The sequence below is a fragment of the Eremomyces bilateralis genome, assembly GCF_010015585.1.
Source record: "Eremomyces bilateralis CBS 781.70 unplaced genomic scaffold P152scaffold_42, whole genome shotgun sequence".
NCBI lineage: Eukaryota > Fungi > Ascomycota > Dothideomycetes > Eremomycetales > Eremomycetaceae > Eremomyces > Eremomyces bilateralis.
The window spans coordinates 22,241-42,767 of NW_022985108.1; the positions used below are offsets into that span (position 1 = coordinate 22,241).

Consider the following 20,527-nt stretch of genomic DNA (forward strand, 5'->3'; position numbering starts at 1 on the left):
CGTCACTAGAGACCAATTCATCATGGGTATATATCGAAGCATATCCTACCAAGAGACCAAAAATGAACTCCCATCAACTCGCTAGAATGCATTCCGAATCTTCGCATACAACTCCGTGTCCAAGAAATTGTAGTGCGGATCCGAGAAACAGAACGGTGCGCGAAGCAACGTGTCCGCTGTAGGTCGATCACTCGGGTCGCTGTCAAACTATCAGTCCGTCGTCCCAGAAATCCAACCGGAGGAAAACACTCACATAGTAAAGCAATCCAACATGAAGCTGATCGCCCCCGGGCTAATCGTACTGCTCACATCATCCGGAATCGGCGGCGCCTGATTCAGACTCCCCAGCTTATAAATCGCCCCGATCGCCTCCTCTTTACTCCACGGCCTCCGTCCCGCGAACATCTCCAACACCACGCACCCCAGGCTCCAGATGTCGACCTTGGCGCTGTACCCCTGGCCCTGGCTGCGGATGACCTCGGGCGCCATCCAGAAGACGGAGCCCTGCATGCTATTGGTGACATCGTTGCCATAGATGTTGTCGGACTTCTTGGAGATGCCGAAGTCGGAGATCTTGCACGTACCGTCGAGGTCGAGGAGGATGTTGTCGGCCTTGAGGTCGCGGTGGAGGATGCCTTCACGGTGGAGGTACGCGAGCCCTTGGAGCGTCTGTCGCGTCAGCGAGCTGACGACGCTTTCTTCGAACTTGCCATGCTTGCGCAGGCAACTGCCGATGCTGCCGCCGGAGATGTACTCGAGGAAGATGGAGATACTGAAGTCCTTGCGCTCGCACCCGAGGTAGCTGACGATGTTCGGATGGTCGAGATGCTGCATGGTTTCGATCTCCGTGTCGAGGCTGCGCATCATCTCCTTCATCCTTTCTTTATCGGAGCCGGCGGCTTTCGTGTTGACCTCGACTTGCTTGACGGCGATGAGCTCGCCGGTGGTCATGTTCATGCCCAGGTAGACGCGGCCAAACGTGCCCTTGCCGATCAATTGGCCCTTCATCCATTTGAACGTGGGCTGCCGCTGTGGGACTGGCAGGGTATCTTGTGGGATGGTCTCGAGTTGGAGGAGTCGACTTCCGCGCGGCGGACGCACTTCCTCCAGCTTCGCGCCGAACATCTTGGTGCTCTTTCTCCGGACAATCGCGCCACTCGCGGCAGCTTTGAGGGTGGCGATTCGACTTGGTCCTGGACCCGGCATATGCGTCCGATGTTCCGGTTGCTGATACGCCCCCTTCACGACCTCACGAATACTCTTCGTCCTCCCCAATCCGCCCGACTTGCGAACATTCCGCTGCGCGACCGACTTCAATGTATCGCCGCGCCGCAACGTACTCTCATCACTCAACGCCGTCTCCTCGTCCGCCACCGGCGTCGGGCTCCGACCCACCGGTTCCTTCGAGCCTTTCCGGCTCATCTGCTCGACCGGGCTCGCCGGCGGGCTTCCGGATGGCTCGAGCATCTCCTCGTCGAGGACCGGTTGGTCGAGGTTGACGTTCGGGAAGAACTCGTCGAGGTGGGCAACGAGCGCTTCGGGGGGAGGGCGGTTGGCCCAGAGGTCGCTCGCGAAGGACTCGCGGCGGTTGAACATGTTGGGTCCCTCGGGTGTCTCGCCGCCCGAGGCGCTGTGGGTGAGGCCGCTAGATGGATCTCGCTTGCTCGATTCGGCGGATTCCGGTTTTTGAGGGGAGTTGGTCCGATTGCTGCTGGATGCACTGGGTTCATTTGGAGTGAATACCGTGACTTTGCCTCCCGTATTGACGGTTAAACTCGGGCGGCGGGGATCTCGCGACGAGCTCTTCTCCGGGATGTTCGGAGGCTGGCGGCCCCTTAGTGGTTTTGCGAACAGATTGTCATCCTCATCAGAGTCGGTGTCATGCATGGGCACAGGAGATTTGTCAAACGTGATTTTCGCCTCAACGAACTCGGTATGCGCTCCTGGCGTCCGACCACTGCTCATCCTCTGGATACTGCTGGCCTTCTCCAGCGTCAACGTCGATTGGCCGCTCGGCGGCGTTGCTGTGCTTGGACTGACGTCCTCACTCTTGCCCCAGCTGTTCTGATCCGAATCCGCATGTTGTTGTCGGATCTTCGTGACAGCCGGATTGACCAGCGGCATCTGAATGCGCAACTCGGGTCGTCGGGGATGGGTTTCAACCACTTCGCCCTCTTCGTAGTCCGGAATCTTGAACGGAATATTTCCCCTACTCCACGTCAAACTCCCCGGACTCCTCGGCGACCCTGATGGCGAGCCGTTGCGCGATTGTCCGGTCTGGCTCATGACCGTCGCCATCGCCCTCTGTTGCTTCCCATTCTCGCCTAGTGATACGCCGCCCTCAGCACCGTTCACTTCGCGGAACGAAGACGCAGCTCCCTGGTCGGGTCGTTCGCCGCTCGAGCGCTTCTTCCGCTCTTCCTCTTGCCAACTCGACCGCGCCTTCACACCCGCGTTCCGAGTGAGCGAGTTGGCTTTCTTCACGAAGCTCGTCTCGCCCGGTGGGATCGGCGGGGCGCGCAGCGGGGTAAACTCTTTGCTGCGGACACTCCCGCCGCTGCCGGTGCTTGAAAAGGTGCCGGTGCCGGTGCCCGTCGATTCAAACGGCTTGTTTGACTCGTAAGGGCTCTCACGACCTCGATCGAAATCGATGACGCCCTGTCCTCGAATACCAGGACCGTCGCTTGGCGGCCTTCCATCTCGCTGAAGGGAATGCTGCTTCTTCTCGCGGTATGCCGCTTGCTTCGCTTCCGTCTCGCGGCGATATATCGCGTCTTGTTCGCGAAGATCCGCTTCGGAAAGCTCGCCGGTCGCATTCCACTGCTTGCTCTTGTCGATGGAATCGACGGCGTTCGAGATGCTCGTCAGCGCGTCGCCGCGGTTCGCAATGAGGGTAGACTCGGTGCTCTTGATTCCGTCCGGATCCACGTTCTCGGAATTGGTTCGGATCAACGCGTCGACCGGGCGTCCGGAGATGCTCGGTCGACCGAAAGGACTGCCGAGGGGGCTCGCGAAGCTGATACCCAGATCGCCGTTCTGCGTAAGAGTGCCGGATGGGACATGTACGAAGAGTTTCAATGTCCCTACCGAGTCGCCCAAGTTCTTCCGCGCATGCATCAGGAACTCATCGGTAAGTGCCTCGTCGTGATCTAGTAGCGCAGGCGCGGTCATGTGTAAAGTTATGGCATTCGAGAACGGCAGCCCTAAAGCTTCGCAGATGGTCTTCCGGAGCGACAATGCAGTGTCAACATAGGAGATATCGATGAGACGATAATTCCACCCATCAGGCGTGACAAAGATAAACTTGCGCGAGTCATCACGCTGCGGATACGTGAATGCTGCCGAGGCCCTACCGCTCCTCGATTCCAAGCTGGCGGTGTCGGGAGCATGCCTATTGTTGACTGGACTCGTTGGAGAATCCACGCTGCTTTCGTCCGGGCTCGGATGGACATCATCCTTCCGCTTGTGCCGTAGCACCTTACTAAAGAAGCCCGGCTTGTGTTCCCGTGCGCTCGCTGGCGTCTCCGAACCGGCGGACCGGCTGATCTCCACTGGGGGCGGGCGAGAGTTCTCATGCGCATTCCTGCCACCGTCCTTGCGCACAGGTGCTGGAAGACTCGTTTCCGAGCTGTTGCCTCTCGCGTGGGTGGCATAATACCTTTTACTACTGCTGGAGCTCATCGTTGGCCGCACGGAATTCAATCCCGGAGACTGCTGCGGACTGACGCCGTGTCTAAACGACTCCGCATAATTGGGATCGAGCTCTCGACTTCCACTTGGAGAATGCTTTCGACCATCGTTAATAGCTGCAAGGACTTCTTGCGTGTATTTGCTCCTCCCCTCTTGGGCATAATCGCGTGGAGGATTCCTGTTGGAAGACAGCCGTCTGAGGTAGGTAGCAGATGCGTTAGGCATGTATCCGCCCGGGCTCTCGTCCCCAGTGCCTGCGGTGGTTGGGGTCGCCGAATTGAATCCTGAGCGCCCAACACCGATATTTGGGCTGTTCTCCACCGTCCCGTCGGTTCCGGCACTGGCGGTCATGAGTCCGCTTTGTTGACTGGCTTGACGCCTGTGCAGCGTTCGGCCTGGTGCAGATGGTGCACTGACATAGCCGTTATCCACGATAGCTCTCACCAGACCGCGCAGCTTGCTCGCCTCCCCGCGGATCTGTTGGAAATCGTACGGCTTCCCACTGCTCTGGAACGCCCTGTTCAGTCGAGGATAGATTTCGTTCTTCCAGTATTGGAGCTTCTCGCGTCGGAGTTCGTTCCTGCCGAGATCGAGGAAAGAGGAGCCATAAATCCTCAGATCTTCGAATGTCTCAGACCATTCGCTCGAGTAGCCGTGCGCATTGAGCCATATCATCACACGGTCTACCGGCCACTGGAGGGCTGGATCGGCGGGGGATATCGGACCGTTGCTGGATGCACCAGCGCTGTGGACGCTTTCGGATGGATGTTGCTGGTATTGCGGGTTCGCCAGCGTCGCTGTCGGCGGCCCTGGAGAGACGTATGCTGAGCTAGAAGGAGGGAGGTTCAACTGGTGATTCGCTCGGGAGGGCGTCTGAGGAACTCGATTATATGTGCGATTATCATTGTACAGGTCATTATCATTAGGTGTAGTCATTCCGGTCTCGGCCGTCCGCGACGACTCCGTAGACGCCGAGTACTCATTGTAGGAGTGTGAATAGGTGGATGATTCCGAGTAGGTGCGGGCTTGGGGCTGGGTGTACAGCGGCGGTATACCCACACCGACACCGAAGGACTCTCCACCGGGGATATATGTCGCAGATGTGAGAGGGCGTTCTTCGGGTGGAGGTGGCAGCGATTGTTGCTGGTAGGTGGAGTATTCACGTGGATTGTAGGGTCCGGGTTGCGTCGAGTTAACCGGTATTGGATAGCTCTGTTGTCTGCCCCAGTAGTTCAGTGTGCCCGTTGGGCCTCCTGGAGGCGGTGGAGGTATTGACAGGCCATGCGACTGTTGTATTGGAGCTCGAGGAGGCGGCGGAGGTAGTGGTATGACATGCTGACCAGGTGCGGTCGACGTCGGAGGTGGAGGAGGGAGTCTCTGCCCTGGCTGATATGCAGGATGCATCGTGGTGATGGTCCCGTCTTAAACGTTGCCTATTCAACTCTGCTCGACCTGGTACGAGGTCGTGGATTGCGCCTTGGAAGTGTGGTGCTCAATACGCCAGTCTAGTGCTTCCAGTCTCTCCAAGACGCCGGTACAGAAGAGCCAACGCTGCTCTTGAAGTACAGCGCTATCGGATAGGCATTGAGCCTTCCATTTCCATGGTGTCGTAGGATTCGTGAACTCTCTGCACTTCGAACGGTCGGAGTCGAAGTAAAAGCAGGACTTCGGAGCTCTTGGCGCGAATGCGGCGATGCGGCGCTTCGTAGCAACGCGGAGGAGAAGGACGAACAAGCTCCGACGTACGCCTTGCACAGTGGAAGAACCGAATGGAGGAAATTAGAAAGGCGGTACGGAGGAGTAGAAGAAAAGAAGCAAGAGCTCGTATCTCCAGCGAAAGAAAGGCTAATAGGCGCATGGAGCGGAACCTCACTTGCTCTGGCGGCGAGGTTGCATTCACTCTTTGCTGCAGTTTCAATGGAGCGAGTCCGCTGTGGGGCGTTTAGCGCTTTCATTGGCTGTAACATCCCTGCAGCACCAACCTCCAAACTCTCCAATCCAGTGGTTGTCTCCTGCAGTCCCGCTAGTAGCAGTAGCAGTGTGAGTGAGTAGCTAGTAAACTGGTGGCACGTGCCCAGTCACGTGTAATAGACCTATTTATACTCCGCTTAGTCACCTCCTAGCCTGCTGCCAGTGCAGTGCTAAAGTTGAGTCTGATTTGACTTCAGTCAGGTTCCGTGGTGTATCACGGTCTCGCCAGTCGTCACGAATGCGGTGCGACCTCAGGAATTTGTAAATGCATCGTGATTATTGGTGGCTGGAGTTCAACCACTGCATCTCCTTGCATGATTGAAAGCCGGAACCAGCTTGCCGTATGGGCCTCTTCCCGCTTCACCCTCGATGATCATCAAAGCCCAAGAAAGGTGACCATGCACCGATCTCCGAAGGTGGGAATGATTCTATTTCTCATGCTGTCGTTTCGATTGATATCGTTCATGCTTATAGCCAATGCTGCTCTCCATAGGATGCCACTGCGACTCACTCCAGGTCGTGGTTAAGCACATGTCGTGCGTTGTTTGCATCTCCTTGCTTCTTGAATGCTGTCCGTCGTTCACTTTCCCATCCTCCACTCAATCTGCCTGGTCTCCTCGTCATATGGCATCGCGGCATTCAGTCCTGGTTACAGTTAGGTTTCGGTTTGTCCCTCGGCGTGGTTGAACCTACCACCGTGGTGTTGTGGCATGACTTCTTCCATATGTTGGTCAAACATCTTCAGATATGGTGAGATTGTGATCTCGATTCCCCCGAGCCCCCCCATCAAAGCGACGATAACCAGGAACTTCACCATCTTCCGCGGCTTTGGTTGCCCCTTCTCCTCGCTCTGATTCTTCATTCGCCCTTGCTTTTTTTTCTGTGGGACTTCATCATCCAGTTCATCCAATTCATCCATACGGCTAAAATACGGCTGGGCAATTCGTTCAGTGGACCATTCCCTGGCACGCCACGCCTCCAGTGACCTCTGGCCAAAAGGTTTGGATAGCTCGAGCGCAAATATCGCAGTCGCTGCCACCGTCTTGACGTCGGTAAACCACGGTGTTCGATCTCGTAGTAGCTTGGTGACCGGCTTCTGTTCAATGAATTTCGATGCAATTTGAGAGGATGAGGCGGCACCGAGAGCTCGTGGGATGGCACCGAGATCTTGGGGTGATGCCGTCTTGAAGCCAGAACATTGCGTCAATTGTACTGCTGGAGGTGTTAAAGGCGGAATCGCGCGTCGGCCTTGCGGTCTGATGAGATTGGATGACACCCTGGTGAGTCCGGCCACAGATGGATAGGTGCTGCGGGTGCCGGCCATGGCGAGGATATGCGGACGAGATGCGAGGTTGGCAAGAAGACGAGCCATGGTTGGAGAGATAGTAATGCTTGTGAATAAGTGTCGACAGGGCGGGTGATTGCTTTTACATTTACGATGGTTATAAGTTAATGAATATGAGTTATTATCGGTGAGTTCGAATGCAAGAAAATGCAGGTTGGTTCTGAGTGTTTATTTTCGACGCCTCAGCTACGGTACGGTAAGTGAAGTGAGCGTGAACCTGGAAATGTGAATGTTGTCAACCAAACATCACCATTCACCATACCACTCCTTCCATATAATGTTGCTGCCTCAGGCATTTATATCTCCTGACGACTGATATCACTGATTACTTCATGCCATAGGAGAGGAGTATCTAGACGGGATGCTTAGGGTATTATTGACTCATTACTGCCACTAACCATGAACATTCCCAGACATTATAAGATCGCTTTTTCATCTATGATATAAGTTAATTGGATCCTATGTAGTCGGGGCGTGACCTGTTCCAATATCCGCATCGAAGATGCGATATTTAGTGCAAGCCTTAGGTCCATTACTACCCCTACGACAATTAACGTAAGCACTATTTAATTGTAAGTCCCCGTTCCTCGCATTTTTCTACAAGAATTCTTATTCACTATTCTACTGACTCGGTATACCAGGCATACGCTTCGAGGCAAAGTAAACATTTCAGCACAACATATCGACCATCACCCCCCAACCTTAATCAATCTTCCCAACGTAAGCACTATGCATTTTATCCAATCTTGGTCCATTCCTTGTGGCTGCTCCATCTGTCCTAGCTATCCCCACGAAGGTTGTCCGGAGCGACCGGACTCCTTCCGATGACCCCAATAGCGAGATAGCCGAGTTGGTCTTCAAGATTGCAGAGAAGTGCGCTTCCAATTGTGTTACAGAATACTCGAAGAGTTACAAGGTAATTGCCCCACTCCAGTCTGCAAAAGCTTCCTTCTCCCTCCAGCTAACGCAATTTAAAGTGCAAGTGCTGCCGCTTTGTCGACTGCATATCCAGCGATGGGTCTAGGCCAGACCTTAGTAAGAAGCTCATGAGGCACAGTAGAACGTTGACATGTGGGATAAAGGCGGGGAAGATGCGAGTCGCATAGACACAGTACCTGACTTCTCCCTTACGTACTGATGGTTTTCTAGACTAACGATTGTAATTGCTTGCCCAACTGCTTGACAGGCGAGGAGTTAATCCAACCTACGTGCGATTAGTGCAATCCAAAGAATCATTGTAGTATTGGCCCGTGAGTTTGGTCGTAGCTGCAGGACTATTACCATAGTCAGTTTCCTTAGTGTCCAACATGGCTCAGAGTCTAGATGGCGGTTTCTAAGGGATAACGCGTGACTGACGGCTTTGCGCTTAATAAACGGGATCAAGAACCGCCCCTGACTGTGTGATATCAGCAATAGTTAGAAACTAGTACTCCTCGTCAACATCAATTTGACCCACACGTGCTCCTTTATGTTATTACCAGACCTTCATTCATTGCGGCACGTGAACCCCTATCATAATGATGAAACACTATATTTCCCCTACCTGCCCTCTCCCTTCGCCTTGCTGATATATATTCCTACATTTTAGTCGTCCCTCTCATACTCGTACTCTTCACAAACAAACCTTCCAGTTCTCAAACTCTCCAGAGAGCTTCTTTCAGAATCTTTTCAACGCAGTCTCCATTCTCACCCAGAAAATCGGAATCCTACCGTACATCATGCATTTCTCCAAGCTCCTTCTCTTCGCTATTAGCACCGCTGCTCTCCTCCTCCCTAGACAGGACCCTACAGACTCGATCTCCGACCTTCTCGATACCCCCGAATATCAATGTGCCATCGATTGCAAGGCCCGATACAACAATTGCTTCGCTGTGAGCCAGCTTCTGCAGTATGATTCTCCCTTCACTCATCATTAACCTTCCTTCAAATAGTCGCGATGCTGCGAATTGCCCTCGTGCGGAATGGGAGACCAGCAGTCATGTGAGGAGTTCAAGAGCCTTTGTGCTGCTCAGGTCTGTGGGGTGAGTGACTTCTGCAATGACGAACAGTCATGAACTGATAGGATGCTGATTATCTTCAAGGGTGGGAAGTGCAGTTGCTTGCCTCAGTGCGCAAACTTAGGCACAGGGCTTTGGCTCCCGGAGTGCAAGTGCTAGATGACAACTCTATTGGATCACTTGATGGGATATTTGGGGCACTTCACAGAGTGGCCTTCGGTGTATCCGTCATCTTCCCTCAATTTCACTGTTGTTCGACATCAAGCCTTTAAACAGCTCTTACTGAACTCTCTACGACCATCTTCAAGAGCTGTGCTTCCCAATGCAAGCACCATGCATCTCTCCAAGTTCTTCCTCCTTGAAGGCTCAGCCACAGCCACTCTCATTATCCCACAAACTGGGAACAAGGAGTTATAACGCTAGACACCCACACTTATGGAGTCGAGTAATGCGTGTGGTCAGTGGCTTGGAAATTATTAGTAGGGACCGGAATAAGTGCTAGTTGCACCAACAAAAGAAATGAACTTATGGGACAATGAGGCCAGTGACTGTGCTCACGACCAAAGAGGAGACTGGAAGAGTGAGGAAATACATGATAGTCGGGGAGGAAAGCCGAAGCTTGGTCAATACCGGTTCTGAATGAGATATTCAAGCTCCAAGAACATTCACAAGATGCCACCTACAGTAGGCACTGAAGTTGCATTCTTATCCAGGTTGCACTGTTAATGATGGATCATGCGCCGTACAAGCTCTTAAGATTCAGTAGTAACAGCAGCGTGGAGTCCGCCTCATTGAAAAGTACGTACTGACGTAATGAGCGCTGTGCCCACTGTTTGGAAGACCTCTAGTTCTATTCGATCTATCATTGCGTGGAACTTCACCATGTTATCTTCGACTGCTAGTTTTACTGCTACGTTTCCTGCTTGGCCCCTATCCCTGAGTCGCTGGTCCATGATTTACCCACGACCAAATCATTTGCTGCTAAATACCCGTCTCGAAGGAGAATAATTCCATAGACTCGCAAGGACGTCTACACCTTCTACTACATCAAATCTTGTTAGCCAGATGATGCTAACGCTTCTCTCTAAACGAGACGCTTCGGCCAGTGGCTAACTAAGGACTGGTAGAACGGCAAGTGTTGGCAGTGCTTGGGCATGCACAAACAATGAACTGGGGGGTTCAGCTGCAGCACTGTAATTTGAGGCAATACCAGGTGTCGTGAGGGCTTCGTTGGAGTGAAGGAAGAAGTCAAGAATGGCACCCTGCATTATATATAGCCAAGTCCCAATAACAGTAACTCAGCGTTCCTCGGAGCCAGTATACCTTCGATGCAAGCTATCATATCAGTAATTAGAGTGCTATAGATAATAGAACAGACGCGAGACCGCTCCCATCTCCATCTACAAGTGTTGTTCCTCCGCTCCGGTTCTCAATACGGCCGTAAATTCAATGCCACAACCCTTGATTATTAATCGAAGTACTTGAGGTACTACAATATCAATCAGAATCAATCGGTCGACTGGAAAAAACACCGTACCTTTTGAGTTCGGAGTGGTTGGCTAAGCAAAAATTCGGACCGTCAATTGAATCGAATTGTCTCAAATGCCTTGGTTCGAATTTGTCAAGTCATCGCAATACTGTCGTAAACTTTGGGTTTTCGTTAGCCAAAGCAGCGCTCAACCTCCTCCCGATACGGAATAAGTAAGTGACCATGCAGGTCTCTCGACGCATCCGTTGTGGCTGTATGTATACCCTCTGAAACCTCGTACAGTTGTACTTCGTGTTCATGAGATGGAATGCATCAGAAACCCGATGATTGGCACTTGGCGACGCCATGAATGCGCCTCACGAGGCGGTCAAGACGGGGGCTTCGCAAGGGAAACAGGTGTAAAAAGGAACCGATCCTCGAAGGCCGTGATTCTGAACCCATTTGGTTCTCTCCTCCAACAAGATGGACTTCTAAGTCTAGGACAGATAGATACTTGATCGATATAGGACGTATCACGCCGGTGGCAGCGCTGTCCTGTCATCATGGCACACCTGACGCCGAAGTTGACCACAGTCTTCACGGCTCCTCCAGAATGTTCGACTAGACCATTCACTTTGTACTCGATGAGGTGCCTGTACGAAGGGCCGATGTGGGACGCCACCTTCAATCCGACCTCTTCTGGTCAGTCGCTGAGCTGCACCGCTTCGGAGGTGATCTCGTTATATTCTCTCAAGAGTCTGGCGGGACCAGAGGAAGGGTTACTGATGATCATGGGCCAATGTCCGCATGGCTACACGACGATAGGCACTCGAGTTCGTGATGATGGGGGGATATATTTCACCTCTGCCATTACGACAGGTCTCACTGTTACTTCGAAGTCTTCTTGGATTTCGGAGCGGACGACCATGACCTATGTTCCTACCACATCAACTTTTACGTATACCGATAATTTCGCATTTCGGACTTATACAACCGCATACTGCTGCCCACCGTAGGTCTAATTCTTCGCGCTGCGATACTGGTTGAGCTAATGAGAACAGAGGCTTCGCAGGCGGAACCTGGGCGAACAACGATTTCCGCTGTTCTTCGACCATGAAGACTGCAGCCGATATGGTGATGGTGGTGACTGGCACGAGCTTTGTTACCACGACCACGAGGGTTAAGCCGACGCAGGTCGTGTATGATCGGGGCTACATCGTAACCTGGCACCAGCAAGATGTATCGAGTTTCACCTCCCCGCCGGCACTGATGACGGCCGACTCGCAAATCGCGTCCAGACCACCGAAACTCGAGCCGTGGGAGTACCCAGGAGGATTCTCTGCTTACACGGAGGTTGGAGACTGCTATCGTGGACAAGCTCGACCGGGTGCCACCAATTCCCCCCATATCATCATTGGTCCACCAAAGGCCTCCGCAAGACTCGTAGGCGGAATCGTCGGCGGCGCTGTGGGGGCACTGGTTATCATCGTGGTCGCTTTCGTCATGTGGACACGAGCGAGGAAGAAGCGGCGAGTCCAGGCGGAGTTGAACTCGGACGAGGCCAAACAGCCTGCCGAGGGCGTTCCCGCTCTCCCGGGATACGGCACAGGCGTATTTCCAACCGGTTCCGGGCCCAGTGAGCTTTATGGCGTGCATCAACCGATAGAAATAGGCGCTGCAAATCCACTTTATGAAATGCCGGTAACGCCGGTCGAACTGGATCTAGGCAGGAACGCGCAGGTTTCCCATCATGGCCCCGAAGGTGGACATAGAGCGGGATGAATCAAGAGAAGAACAAGATTGGTGCCATGTACAACCAGACTTTCAGCTGTTGTGATTGCTTGAGAATGAGACTGGAGATGAGACCAAACAGCACACCAAACCTGGGCTAGTGCTGCGTGGTGAAATTCAGCTCGCTAAGCTACACAGAAGAAAGAAAGCTACAGGGAGAATAAGTAACTCGCTAAGATTCCAGGCCAGTTTTAGGGACGATACACTTCCGACTATCGCAGAACAAGAGATTCGACGAAAGACATTGGATTCTTCAGCGCGCTGGACATTAAGCTGATTAAAACGAACAATATATCATACAGGAGCCCAGTCTCTAAGGCGAACCGGTCCTAGCCAGTGTCTTCTCGACGAATTTATGGCCACGAGACATTCAGAACAGTCCAAAAGGAATTGATGCCGAAGAGAGGATATCTATGCATAGGTGTGCAGATAATAGAAAAAATAGCGAATGCTCGTATCCAGCTTGACTTCTAAATTGCGGGATGAAGGCGCCATTCGGACGAAACGCGGGGAGGGGGAAATCGAAACCCAGATCTCAGGCATCTGCCAGAGATAGTATTCCTTTGGAAACGTAGATAGCTTCTTAAGAACTGATCAAGATACGGATATCCAAACTACCCTCTTGTCCAGGTCGTGGTGTGCATCGCAATTCACATGGCATCGCGTGGCTCCTTTCGCCGACTCTTTCTCGGAAAATTGGGCGACCGCAACCCCTAATATCGTGTTCTTCTTCGCCTCGATGTGTAATACAGCGTAGTAGTAGTGCTCTAGATGCGCCGTCCAGCGCTCCACCAGCGAGTGGTAGGTCGAATCGTTCTCGGATGGCACATTGAACAGACTTTCGCTGTGATCGTGCTCGGCCGCCGTTTAAATTCGTACCAGTCTGTGGTTGACTTGTCGGATTCTGTACACCCCCAAGTCCCGATCAGACATTGCCTCCACGACCATTCCAGGCCCTGGAATCCGTGAAGCCACACCAACCAAATATCGAGGCTCGTCTTCGTCGTGCTTGCGCGGATAATAGGTCAAGGAGAAGCCTGCTCAACGCCGTCGACATTTCCGTCAGCTGCGCCGCAAGCCTTGCTTCCCCATCATCATCATCACCACCACCCTACGTCTTCGGTGCCGGTGCCAGATGCGTCGTATCCTGCACGTCCTGAACCTTCTTATATTCCTTCTCCAGCGCTCTCTGCATATCGAAGTCCAGTTGCCGCTCGGCCTTGAGCTTCTGTTGCTCGAGGTCGCGGATGACGCCCTGGTGCATGACCTATAGGGGCAAGAAGGATCAGTTTCGGGGTCAAGGGAGATGGGGAGATGGCGGGATCTTACGGAGCGTTCGGCGTGTTGGCCGTAGTGGACGAAGATGACGATGCCGATGGCAGAGAGGGAGGTGAGGGCGATGGTGGCTTTGGAGGCGGCGGACATGGTTATGGTTGAAGGGGCGGAAGGAAGGATGGAATGGAAAGCAATGGACGAAGATGTTAATATCTTGATGCGGTTGATTGATCCCGAAAACTCCGAATTCTTTAGAGATATCGGATTCCAAGGAGCTTGGGCCTGTGACACCAGTTCTGTGGGGCAACCCTCGTACATGACAACCACAACTGCTGGACATGCTTCGGATGCTTCAGGTTTACCTTTCTATATCTCCGATCCACGCCTCCTACGTTGCTATCTACACCATACAACCGTTCACTGAGGCCCCAATTAGCAATCATGGTCCGCACGACTCCCTCACCCCCATAGCGACCTCACTAACTCCATCCAGTCTGCCCAAAACTCAGCCGGCATTCAGACCCTCCTCGACGTACGCCTGCATCCCCATGTCCCATACGCACTTCTAACATCGACATATAGGCGGAGCGGGAAGCCCAAAAGATAGTTCAGAAAGGTCGGATCCCAGACTCCTCTCTCGTCCTTGCAAGCTATACTGACACTTCCTCCAGCGCGCGAATGTAACCACTCCTAAGGCAACCATGCAATGTCCGCCATCTAACGCATCCCTGACAGACCGCACCAAGCGCGTCAAAGACGCCCGGTCCGAAGCGCAGAAGGAGATCGAAGAATACCGAAAGCAGAAAGAGGGCGAGTTCAAAGCGTTTGAGAAAGAAGTATCTCATCCCCTCCCCTTCCCACACCCTCCCCCTTTAGCCCTCCGCTCCCAACACCCACCCAACCACCAACTAACCCCCTCCAGCACACTAGCGGCAACAAGAAAATGGAACAAGACGCCGCCGACGCTACCGAGGAGAAGCTGAAGCAGATCCGCGCCATCGGCGGGAAGAAAGGGGGGAAGGTCATCGAGGACTTGCTGCGAGCCGTGGTGGAGGTGCATCCGGCGCCGGCGACACAATGAGCGGGTGGGGGGAGAAGATGGACTTATTAATGGATTCTTGCGACGGGGGTTTCGTGTTCGAAGGGCAGGTTGTGGCGGCTGAGAGGGTCGGTGAGCGGGGCGGTTGATGTGCGATGGACGTGGCGGTTGAGAACGCTATGAGATGTTACGGTTGCCTGTTGTATGTCCGGTCCGGTCTGGTTGGCGACACACTGTACGTGGTGAGGAAGTTCTCTGGACGCTTTGAAGGCTGTTATTATCACGATAGATCATATGAACCGAAACGAACCACCCCATGTGCATACGTAAGAATCCCATTTTGCTACTGCTCCGCTATCCATCTGCCAGGAAGGATCCATCATAAATGAATCTTTGGTTGAGCTTCTCTCCCACACGCTCCGCCATGCATGCGTATTGCGTAATATCTGTTGTACACTCCATATCCCTTCCCCAATCCAAATCCCGAATCCCATATCCCAATCGCACCATGATAATATCCTACGACCGTCAAATCCTTCCCCTTCACACACCCCTCTCAAACCCCAATCCATCCTCACACCCGCTCCACAAGCCCCGAATCCCAGCTCCCCGATCTACCAAACCCTGTGCCCTCCACAGACAACCGCGACAAGGTCTAGCGGCGTACATCTGACAGTACCATCCAGGTAAGGTGAAATCGATCGATCGCTGTGGTTTCCAAACGACCACAGATAACGCAGTTCCAACCACGGATCCAAAAAAAAACGACCGAGCTCGACGCCCTTGTGCCCTTGTGCCCTCCACAGACTGCCGCGACAAGGTCTAGCGGTGTGCGTCTGTGAGTACCATCCGGGAGGCCGGGGTGTCCCGCGAAGAAGTTGTGATTCGATTCGTGGTTGTATTTTATTGTGGTTGTTGATTGCGTGCGATGCGGTGGTATGTGGTATATGTTGATAAGAGGACGACATATTGTCAGACGAAAAAGTGTGAACCATGTTGTGGGGCGTCGCCATTGCCCATGAAAAGCGCAGATATGATCGCGCAGAAACCGCTATGCAATGAATTGTACACCCCGCCAAACTAGAAGTAAAAAGAAAAAACATTTTTGGTGACACCGTGTATCAAAATTCACTCGTCGTGGATCTGAGCGCCCAGCTCAGTTAAGCATGTGAATTGTGCGTGTCGATGAAACTCCGCGCCGTCGCCGGATCCCGGAACATGAAACTAACCCTCTTCAACGTGCGCGGCTGCTTCGGATCAGGAATGCTACCGATCGCTGTCTTCGTCCCACTAAGCGCGAACTTTAACCCGACAGTGACGCGCGAGTTGAGCACCACCCGCCCGCCAGGAACAGTCTTCATGAGCATCTGCACAACGTTCGTGTCGGGGTTTTTAAGCAGCAGCATCGCGCCGCTGCCCTCGTCGACCCATTCCTTGGTCTTGGGGTCTAGGCCCTTCATCTTCGCGCGGTCGGCTTCGAAGAGTAGGTCGTGCCCGGCTTTGTCTTGTTCGAGGCCAGAGAGGTCGGTTTGCGCGTCCTTGGGCGCTTCGTCGTCGCCGTCGGGCTTGGTTGCGTCGGAGAGGCCGCCGTCGGTGGAAACGCCGGGGGTGGTGGCGCGGGAGGTGAGGCCGGATGGTGTGCCAGTCGGGGGAGCAAGAAATCCAAATGTGGATGGTCCGGATGTTTGCTGAGGAAATACATTGGATGACGGGGTCTGGTTCGACCCAAGCGCGGACGGAGTGGTTGCTTGAGCGCCGAATGCGCTGGGTGGGGTTTGGGCAAATCCAAATGTGGATTGACTGGATGGTGGAGCGCCGAAGGCGGTGGATGGTGTCTGATTAAAGCCAAAGCTCAATGGTTTCACATTCTGCGCTGGAGTGGATGCACCTTTCGCTGGAGAACCAGGCGGAGTAGTCGACGTCGACTCAGCAACGCTACCCTTGAATGCAGGTGGCCCACTCATCCCCCCAAATGAGGATGACCCAAATGCGGAAGCGCTGGTAGTAGTAGCAGGCTGGACAGCAGCAGAAGCCGCATCGCCAGCTCCGCCTTTGCCTTTGTCAGCATTGGCTCCGGCAGCCATGCCAAATGGAGCGGCAGTGCCGGTGCTGCGCCCAAACAGACTCTGCTGTGAAGAGCCTTGCATGGTACCGAATTTGATGGGCGAGTTCACCTTCCATGTATGATCGCCAGGTCCCATCGCTTCAGCAGTCTTTGCCGCGGGAGGAGATGAGCCGAAGTGCGAGAATAGTGAACTCTTCTCGCCGGTAGCTGCAGCAGTAGCTGCCGCAGGCTTCGCCGGGGTACCGAACATCGAGAGAGATGATGGTGTTTGAGCATTGTCAGGAACGCTCGAAAGCGGCGAGGATGTTGCTGGATTTGGAGTCCATGTCGACTTCGGCTGAGTGCCATCCGCCTTCTTCCCGGCGTCATCATATGAGACCCGATCGAAGAGGCTGCGCCCCGATGATGGAGCTTCCCTGGCTTCAGTACCAAGAGTCTGCACCGGCGCCGTCTTCGCATGTTGCGTGCTCTCACCGAGCTCTTTCCACGCCTCCGCCACCGCAGGCGACTGGCTCCTAAGTTCATCGCCTGGAATGACCAGGGCATCAGGAGAAGTGTTGTTCGTTCCGTCACCGTCATGCTCTTCGTCGGACGCCGAGTCGTCATCCTTGCTTGCGTCGGCGCCGGAGTCGACATCGGAGAGGTGCCCGAAAATGTTATCACCGCTCTTCGCCGCTTGCAGGCTCGGGTCGTCGAGGACGGATGCACGGCCGCTGGTGGAAGGAGTGGGGGTCCGGGATGGGGTGAAGGTACCCGCCGCACTGTCCTGCTTGCCAGAGAACGCGAAGAGAGATTGCGAGGTGCTCTGAGTCTTCGCGGATGCTTCGGATGTGGCATCGCCTTTCGTCTTCTTCGACTGCGGCTCGTCTTCATCGGAGGTAGGTTCATTCTCTTGGTATTCGTCAGACGTTCGCTTTCCCTTCTTCTCTTGAGAGGGTTTTGCGGCACCAAGGAAGGAGAAGCTCGGTGGCTGCGAAGCTGTTCCAGCTGCGGTTCCTGGCGCACGAGAGAAAAGAGAACTGCTTGGTCCAGCAGATGCGGGTTGGAACGACGGTGATGAAGCAGGCTGAGATTGGAACAAGCTACTCTTCGGCGCAGCCTTTGCCGGTTCAGTCGCCGGTGCATTGACTCGAGCGTTCTGACGGTTTTTCGCCGACGTGACGGCAGGCTGTGGCGTGCTGAAAGAAACACCGCCGGGACCGTTGCTCTCGGCAGCCGGGCTGTCAACAATATTTTTGAAAAGTGCGGATGTCGTTGACGCGCTTGGAGAAAACTCCAGAGCTTCGCTTGGAGTCTCCGTCATTTGTTTTCCTCGCTTCGAAGAAGGCTCCGGTTCTTGATCCTCGCTAGATCCCCGCTTCGAGCCCGTGGCCGGTCCACCGAGCATGCCGCGCACCTTGGTCGATGGGAGCGGTTTGGAGGAGGCAGTAGGATCGCGCCCAGCAGCATTCAACGCGGACCGTCGAGAGAGCTTCTTCTCCTTCATGTCACCGGTGATTTTGGACATGACGCGAACATATGCGACCATCGCTTTGGTCCAGTCTTGGTCCAAGTCCATCTTCTTGAGACGAGCAAGGAATGCTTTGTTGAGCTTCGTGGTGAGTGACTTCCTCTTCTCTTCGTCGGTCTGGGGGACCTGTTTAGGCTTCCCGGGAGTGAGAGTGGGCCGAGCGGGTGTTTGTTGTTGTTGTGGCATGAGCTGCTGTTGAGCTTCGGATGTCGCAACAGGTGGGGAGGGAACGGTGTCTCGCTGAGACGGAGTGAATGTCGCGGATGGCTGTGCATCTTCACTCGTGATTGCAGCAGTGTTAGGACTAGACTGTGCTGACTGAGATGCAGCGAAGATGTTCCCAGTACTACCCGCGGGTTTAGGCGTGGTTTCTGGCTGTGCCGTAACTGGAGCACCGAAAATGTTGCTGGGTTGATTGGTCGCGGACTTGAGAGTCTCAGCGCTTGGAGTTGCTTTCTGCGATGCGGAAGCAAACATATTGTTCGAAGCAGTTCCGCCGATGGCGGAATCCTTGTTCGGTGTTTGTGGGATGAATAATGATGGTTTCGGCGTTGATGAAGAAGGTTGAGCCGTAAAGCCGAACATGCTTGTTGATGGCGGAGCACTTGCAGCGGTGTCGGAAGCCATCGTGGGCTTTTCTGTCTCTGTTGCTGATGGTTTCGGTGTGGATGAAGAAGGTTGAGCCGCGAAGGCAAACATGCTTGTTGACGGAGCACTTTCAGCGGCGTCCGAGGCCATCGTGGGCTTTTCGGTCTCTGTTACGGATGGTTTGGCAAAGATATTGGATGTGAACATGCTCGGCTGGGTGGGTGCGGGCGAAGTAAACACCGGCTTGTTTTGATTTTGTTCTGGTGCGGGCGCGGTAAACATGGGTTTGTTTTGATTTGGAGTTTGCGAGAACCCAAAGATGTTGCTCGGTGCAGGTTCCGGCGTCGAGGAAACCGTCGTTCCTGTGTTTGCATCCAAATTCGATGGAGCTGAAGCTGGTCGGCCGAAAGCGTTTGCGAACATGTTATTTTGCACGGCTGATGTGGTGGTAGGTGCTGCTGTCGCGGGCTTGGGTGTGAACGTTGGAGTGAATCCAAGAGGTTGGCCATGACTTTGTGCAGGTGGCATGTTGCCGAAGACGTTGGTTTGCGCGTTCGCGGTAGAAGTGGTCGGAGTAAGATTCTGTTGGGATGCAGATGAGAACATACTGCTCTGTTGTGACGGTCCAGATCCGAACAAGCCACCTCCACTGGAAGATGCGCCGAAAAAATTTGCTGAATTCGTTCCCGAGAACTGTGCAGAGAAGTTCGAGGCGGGAGTGCCAATATTTGTTGTTGCTGAGGGCTCAGTAGATTCGTCCATGGCGGTGTCCGCAAAATTTGCACGTGCCAACACACCCGAAGTCAACACAGACGATGATTGTGCTGCTGGTGGTGCTGGCGAGCCGAAAAGCCCACTTCCAGTCGTTGCTCCAAAACCAGTACTCGATGTGCCAAATCCACCAGTGGAAGCAACTTGACTCGGCCTTGAGCTAGTGGTCGTTTGAGGAGCGAAACCAAACGCATTTCGTGGCTGCTCAGCGGTAGATGCTCCAAATGGAGAGAAGCTCGTTTGAGAACCGGTCTGGAATGGACTCGGTCTCTTCGCTGGGGATGAGGAAGTAGCAAACCCAGAATTGATCGTGTTGTTAGTAGGTCCGCCGATACCTGTAGTGCCAAATCCGTTGGTTTGCGGTGTCGACGTGCTAGTTCCAAACAGCCCGTGACCGGGTGCCACTGGGGCCGCCTCAGGTTCTGTTCTCGGTTGGGACGGGCCGAGGGAGAAAATTCCGTTAGAATTGGTTGCGGGCGCAGGGGGTTGCGCGGAGATGCTGGACGCAGCAAAGGGGTTCGCGGGATTCATCTGAAATGCGATAACGCCATTTGAGTTAGCGGGTCATCCTGATGGTGTCGTCGCTTGCGAAGGAGAAGAAACAGGAGTCCAGCGCCGGCTCTCGGCATCGGTGGCGTAGTGAGGCAGCGCCTCCGTCAGGTCCGAGGATTCGAACCCGTCCCTCTCCGGGGTTGGGGCCTCGTCGGCACTAACGAGGGACGCTGACAGCGAAGAAACGTCGAAGGCCCCGCCCCGGAGGAGGACGGTTCCGTAAAACAACCAAGTCTCTGATACGGATGAAAGGTTGGACGCGCCAGCGGCAGGAGGCGCCCCACCACCCGGAACGGGATGAGACCGTTGGCATTGGGCGGTCGGGTGGCGAGTTCTCCGGCGGAACCATGAGGACCTGGGCCATGGTGGACGAAAGCACGGACTCAGAAGGCGCCAAAGAAAACGCCGGACCCATCTAGAATGGTATAACACCATTCAGATGCTCCGGGTGAGAAGAGGAAGGGG

At 54.1% G+C, this 20,527-nt stretch overlaps 6 protein-coding genes across 6 annotated transcripts; 2 read left to right on the forward strand and 4 right to left on the reverse strand.

Annotated features, from left to right (window-relative positions):
• Positions 1–81: 81 nt before the first annotated feature.
• P152DRAFT_406111 (uncharacterized protein) lies at positions 82–5,094 on the reverse strand (the record flags this gene model as incomplete). The annotated part of the gene is made up of 2 exons (XM_033676854.1): positions 82–199; positions 254–5,094. The coding sequence occupies 2 exons, from the start codon at positions 5,092–5,094 to the stop codon at positions 82–84; spliced, it is 4,959 nt and encodes a 1,652-aa protein (XP_033529746.1).
• A 988-nt stretch (positions 5,095–6,082) lies between these two features.
• On the reverse strand, positions 6,083–7,078 carry P152DRAFT_462856 (uncharacterized protein). The gene has a single exon (XM_033680427.1). It carries the CDS (start codon positions 7,031–7,033, stop codon positions 6,317–6,319), a length of 717 nt encoding a protein of 238 aa, XP_033529747.1. The 5' UTR covers positions 7,034–7,078; the 3' UTR covers positions 6,083–6,316.
• Positions 7,079–8,724: 1,646 nt separating this feature from the next.
• Positions 8,725–9,162, forward strand: P152DRAFT_453130 (uncharacterized protein; the record flags this gene model as incomplete). The annotated part of the gene is made up of 3 exons (XM_033678340.1): positions 8,725–8,877; positions 8,938–9,018; positions 9,088–9,162. The coding sequence occupies 3 exons, from the start codon at positions 8,725–8,727 to the stop codon at positions 9,160–9,162; spliced, it is 309 nt and encodes a 102-aa protein (XP_033529748.1).
• Positions 9,163–11,260: 2,098 nt separating this feature from the next.
• P152DRAFT_255822 (uncharacterized protein) lies at positions 11,261–12,580 on the reverse strand. Its single transcript, XM_033674736.1, has one exon. The coding sequence runs from the start codon at positions 12,125–12,127 to the stop codon at positions 11,426–11,428; it is 702 nt and encodes a 233-aa protein (XP_033529749.1). The 5' UTR covers positions 12,128–12,580; the 3' UTR covers positions 11,261–11,425.
• A 793-nt stretch (positions 12,581–13,373) lies between these two features.
• Positions 13,374–13,687, reverse strand: P152DRAFT_406102 (uncharacterized protein; the record flags this gene model as incomplete). The annotated part of the gene is made up of 2 exons (XM_033676853.1): positions 13,374–13,529; positions 13,592–13,687. 2 exons carry the CDS (start codon positions 13,685–13,687, stop codon positions 13,374–13,376), a joined length of 252 nt encoding a protein of 83 aa, XP_033529750.1.
• Positions 13,688–13,730: 43 nt separating this feature from the next.
• P152DRAFT_485712 (V-type ATPase) lies at positions 13,731–14,988 on the forward strand (the record flags this gene model as incomplete). The annotated part of the gene is made up of 6 exons (XM_033682062.1): positions 13,731–13,835; positions 14,031–14,069; positions 14,120–14,153; positions 14,209–14,217; positions 14,273–14,373; positions 14,460–14,988. The coding sequence occupies 6 exons, from the start codon at positions 13,731–13,733 to the stop codon at positions 14,616–14,618; spliced, it is 447 nt and encodes a 148-aa protein (XP_033529751.1). The 3' UTR covers positions 14,619–14,988.
• Positions 14,989–20,527: the final 5,539 nt, after the last annotated feature.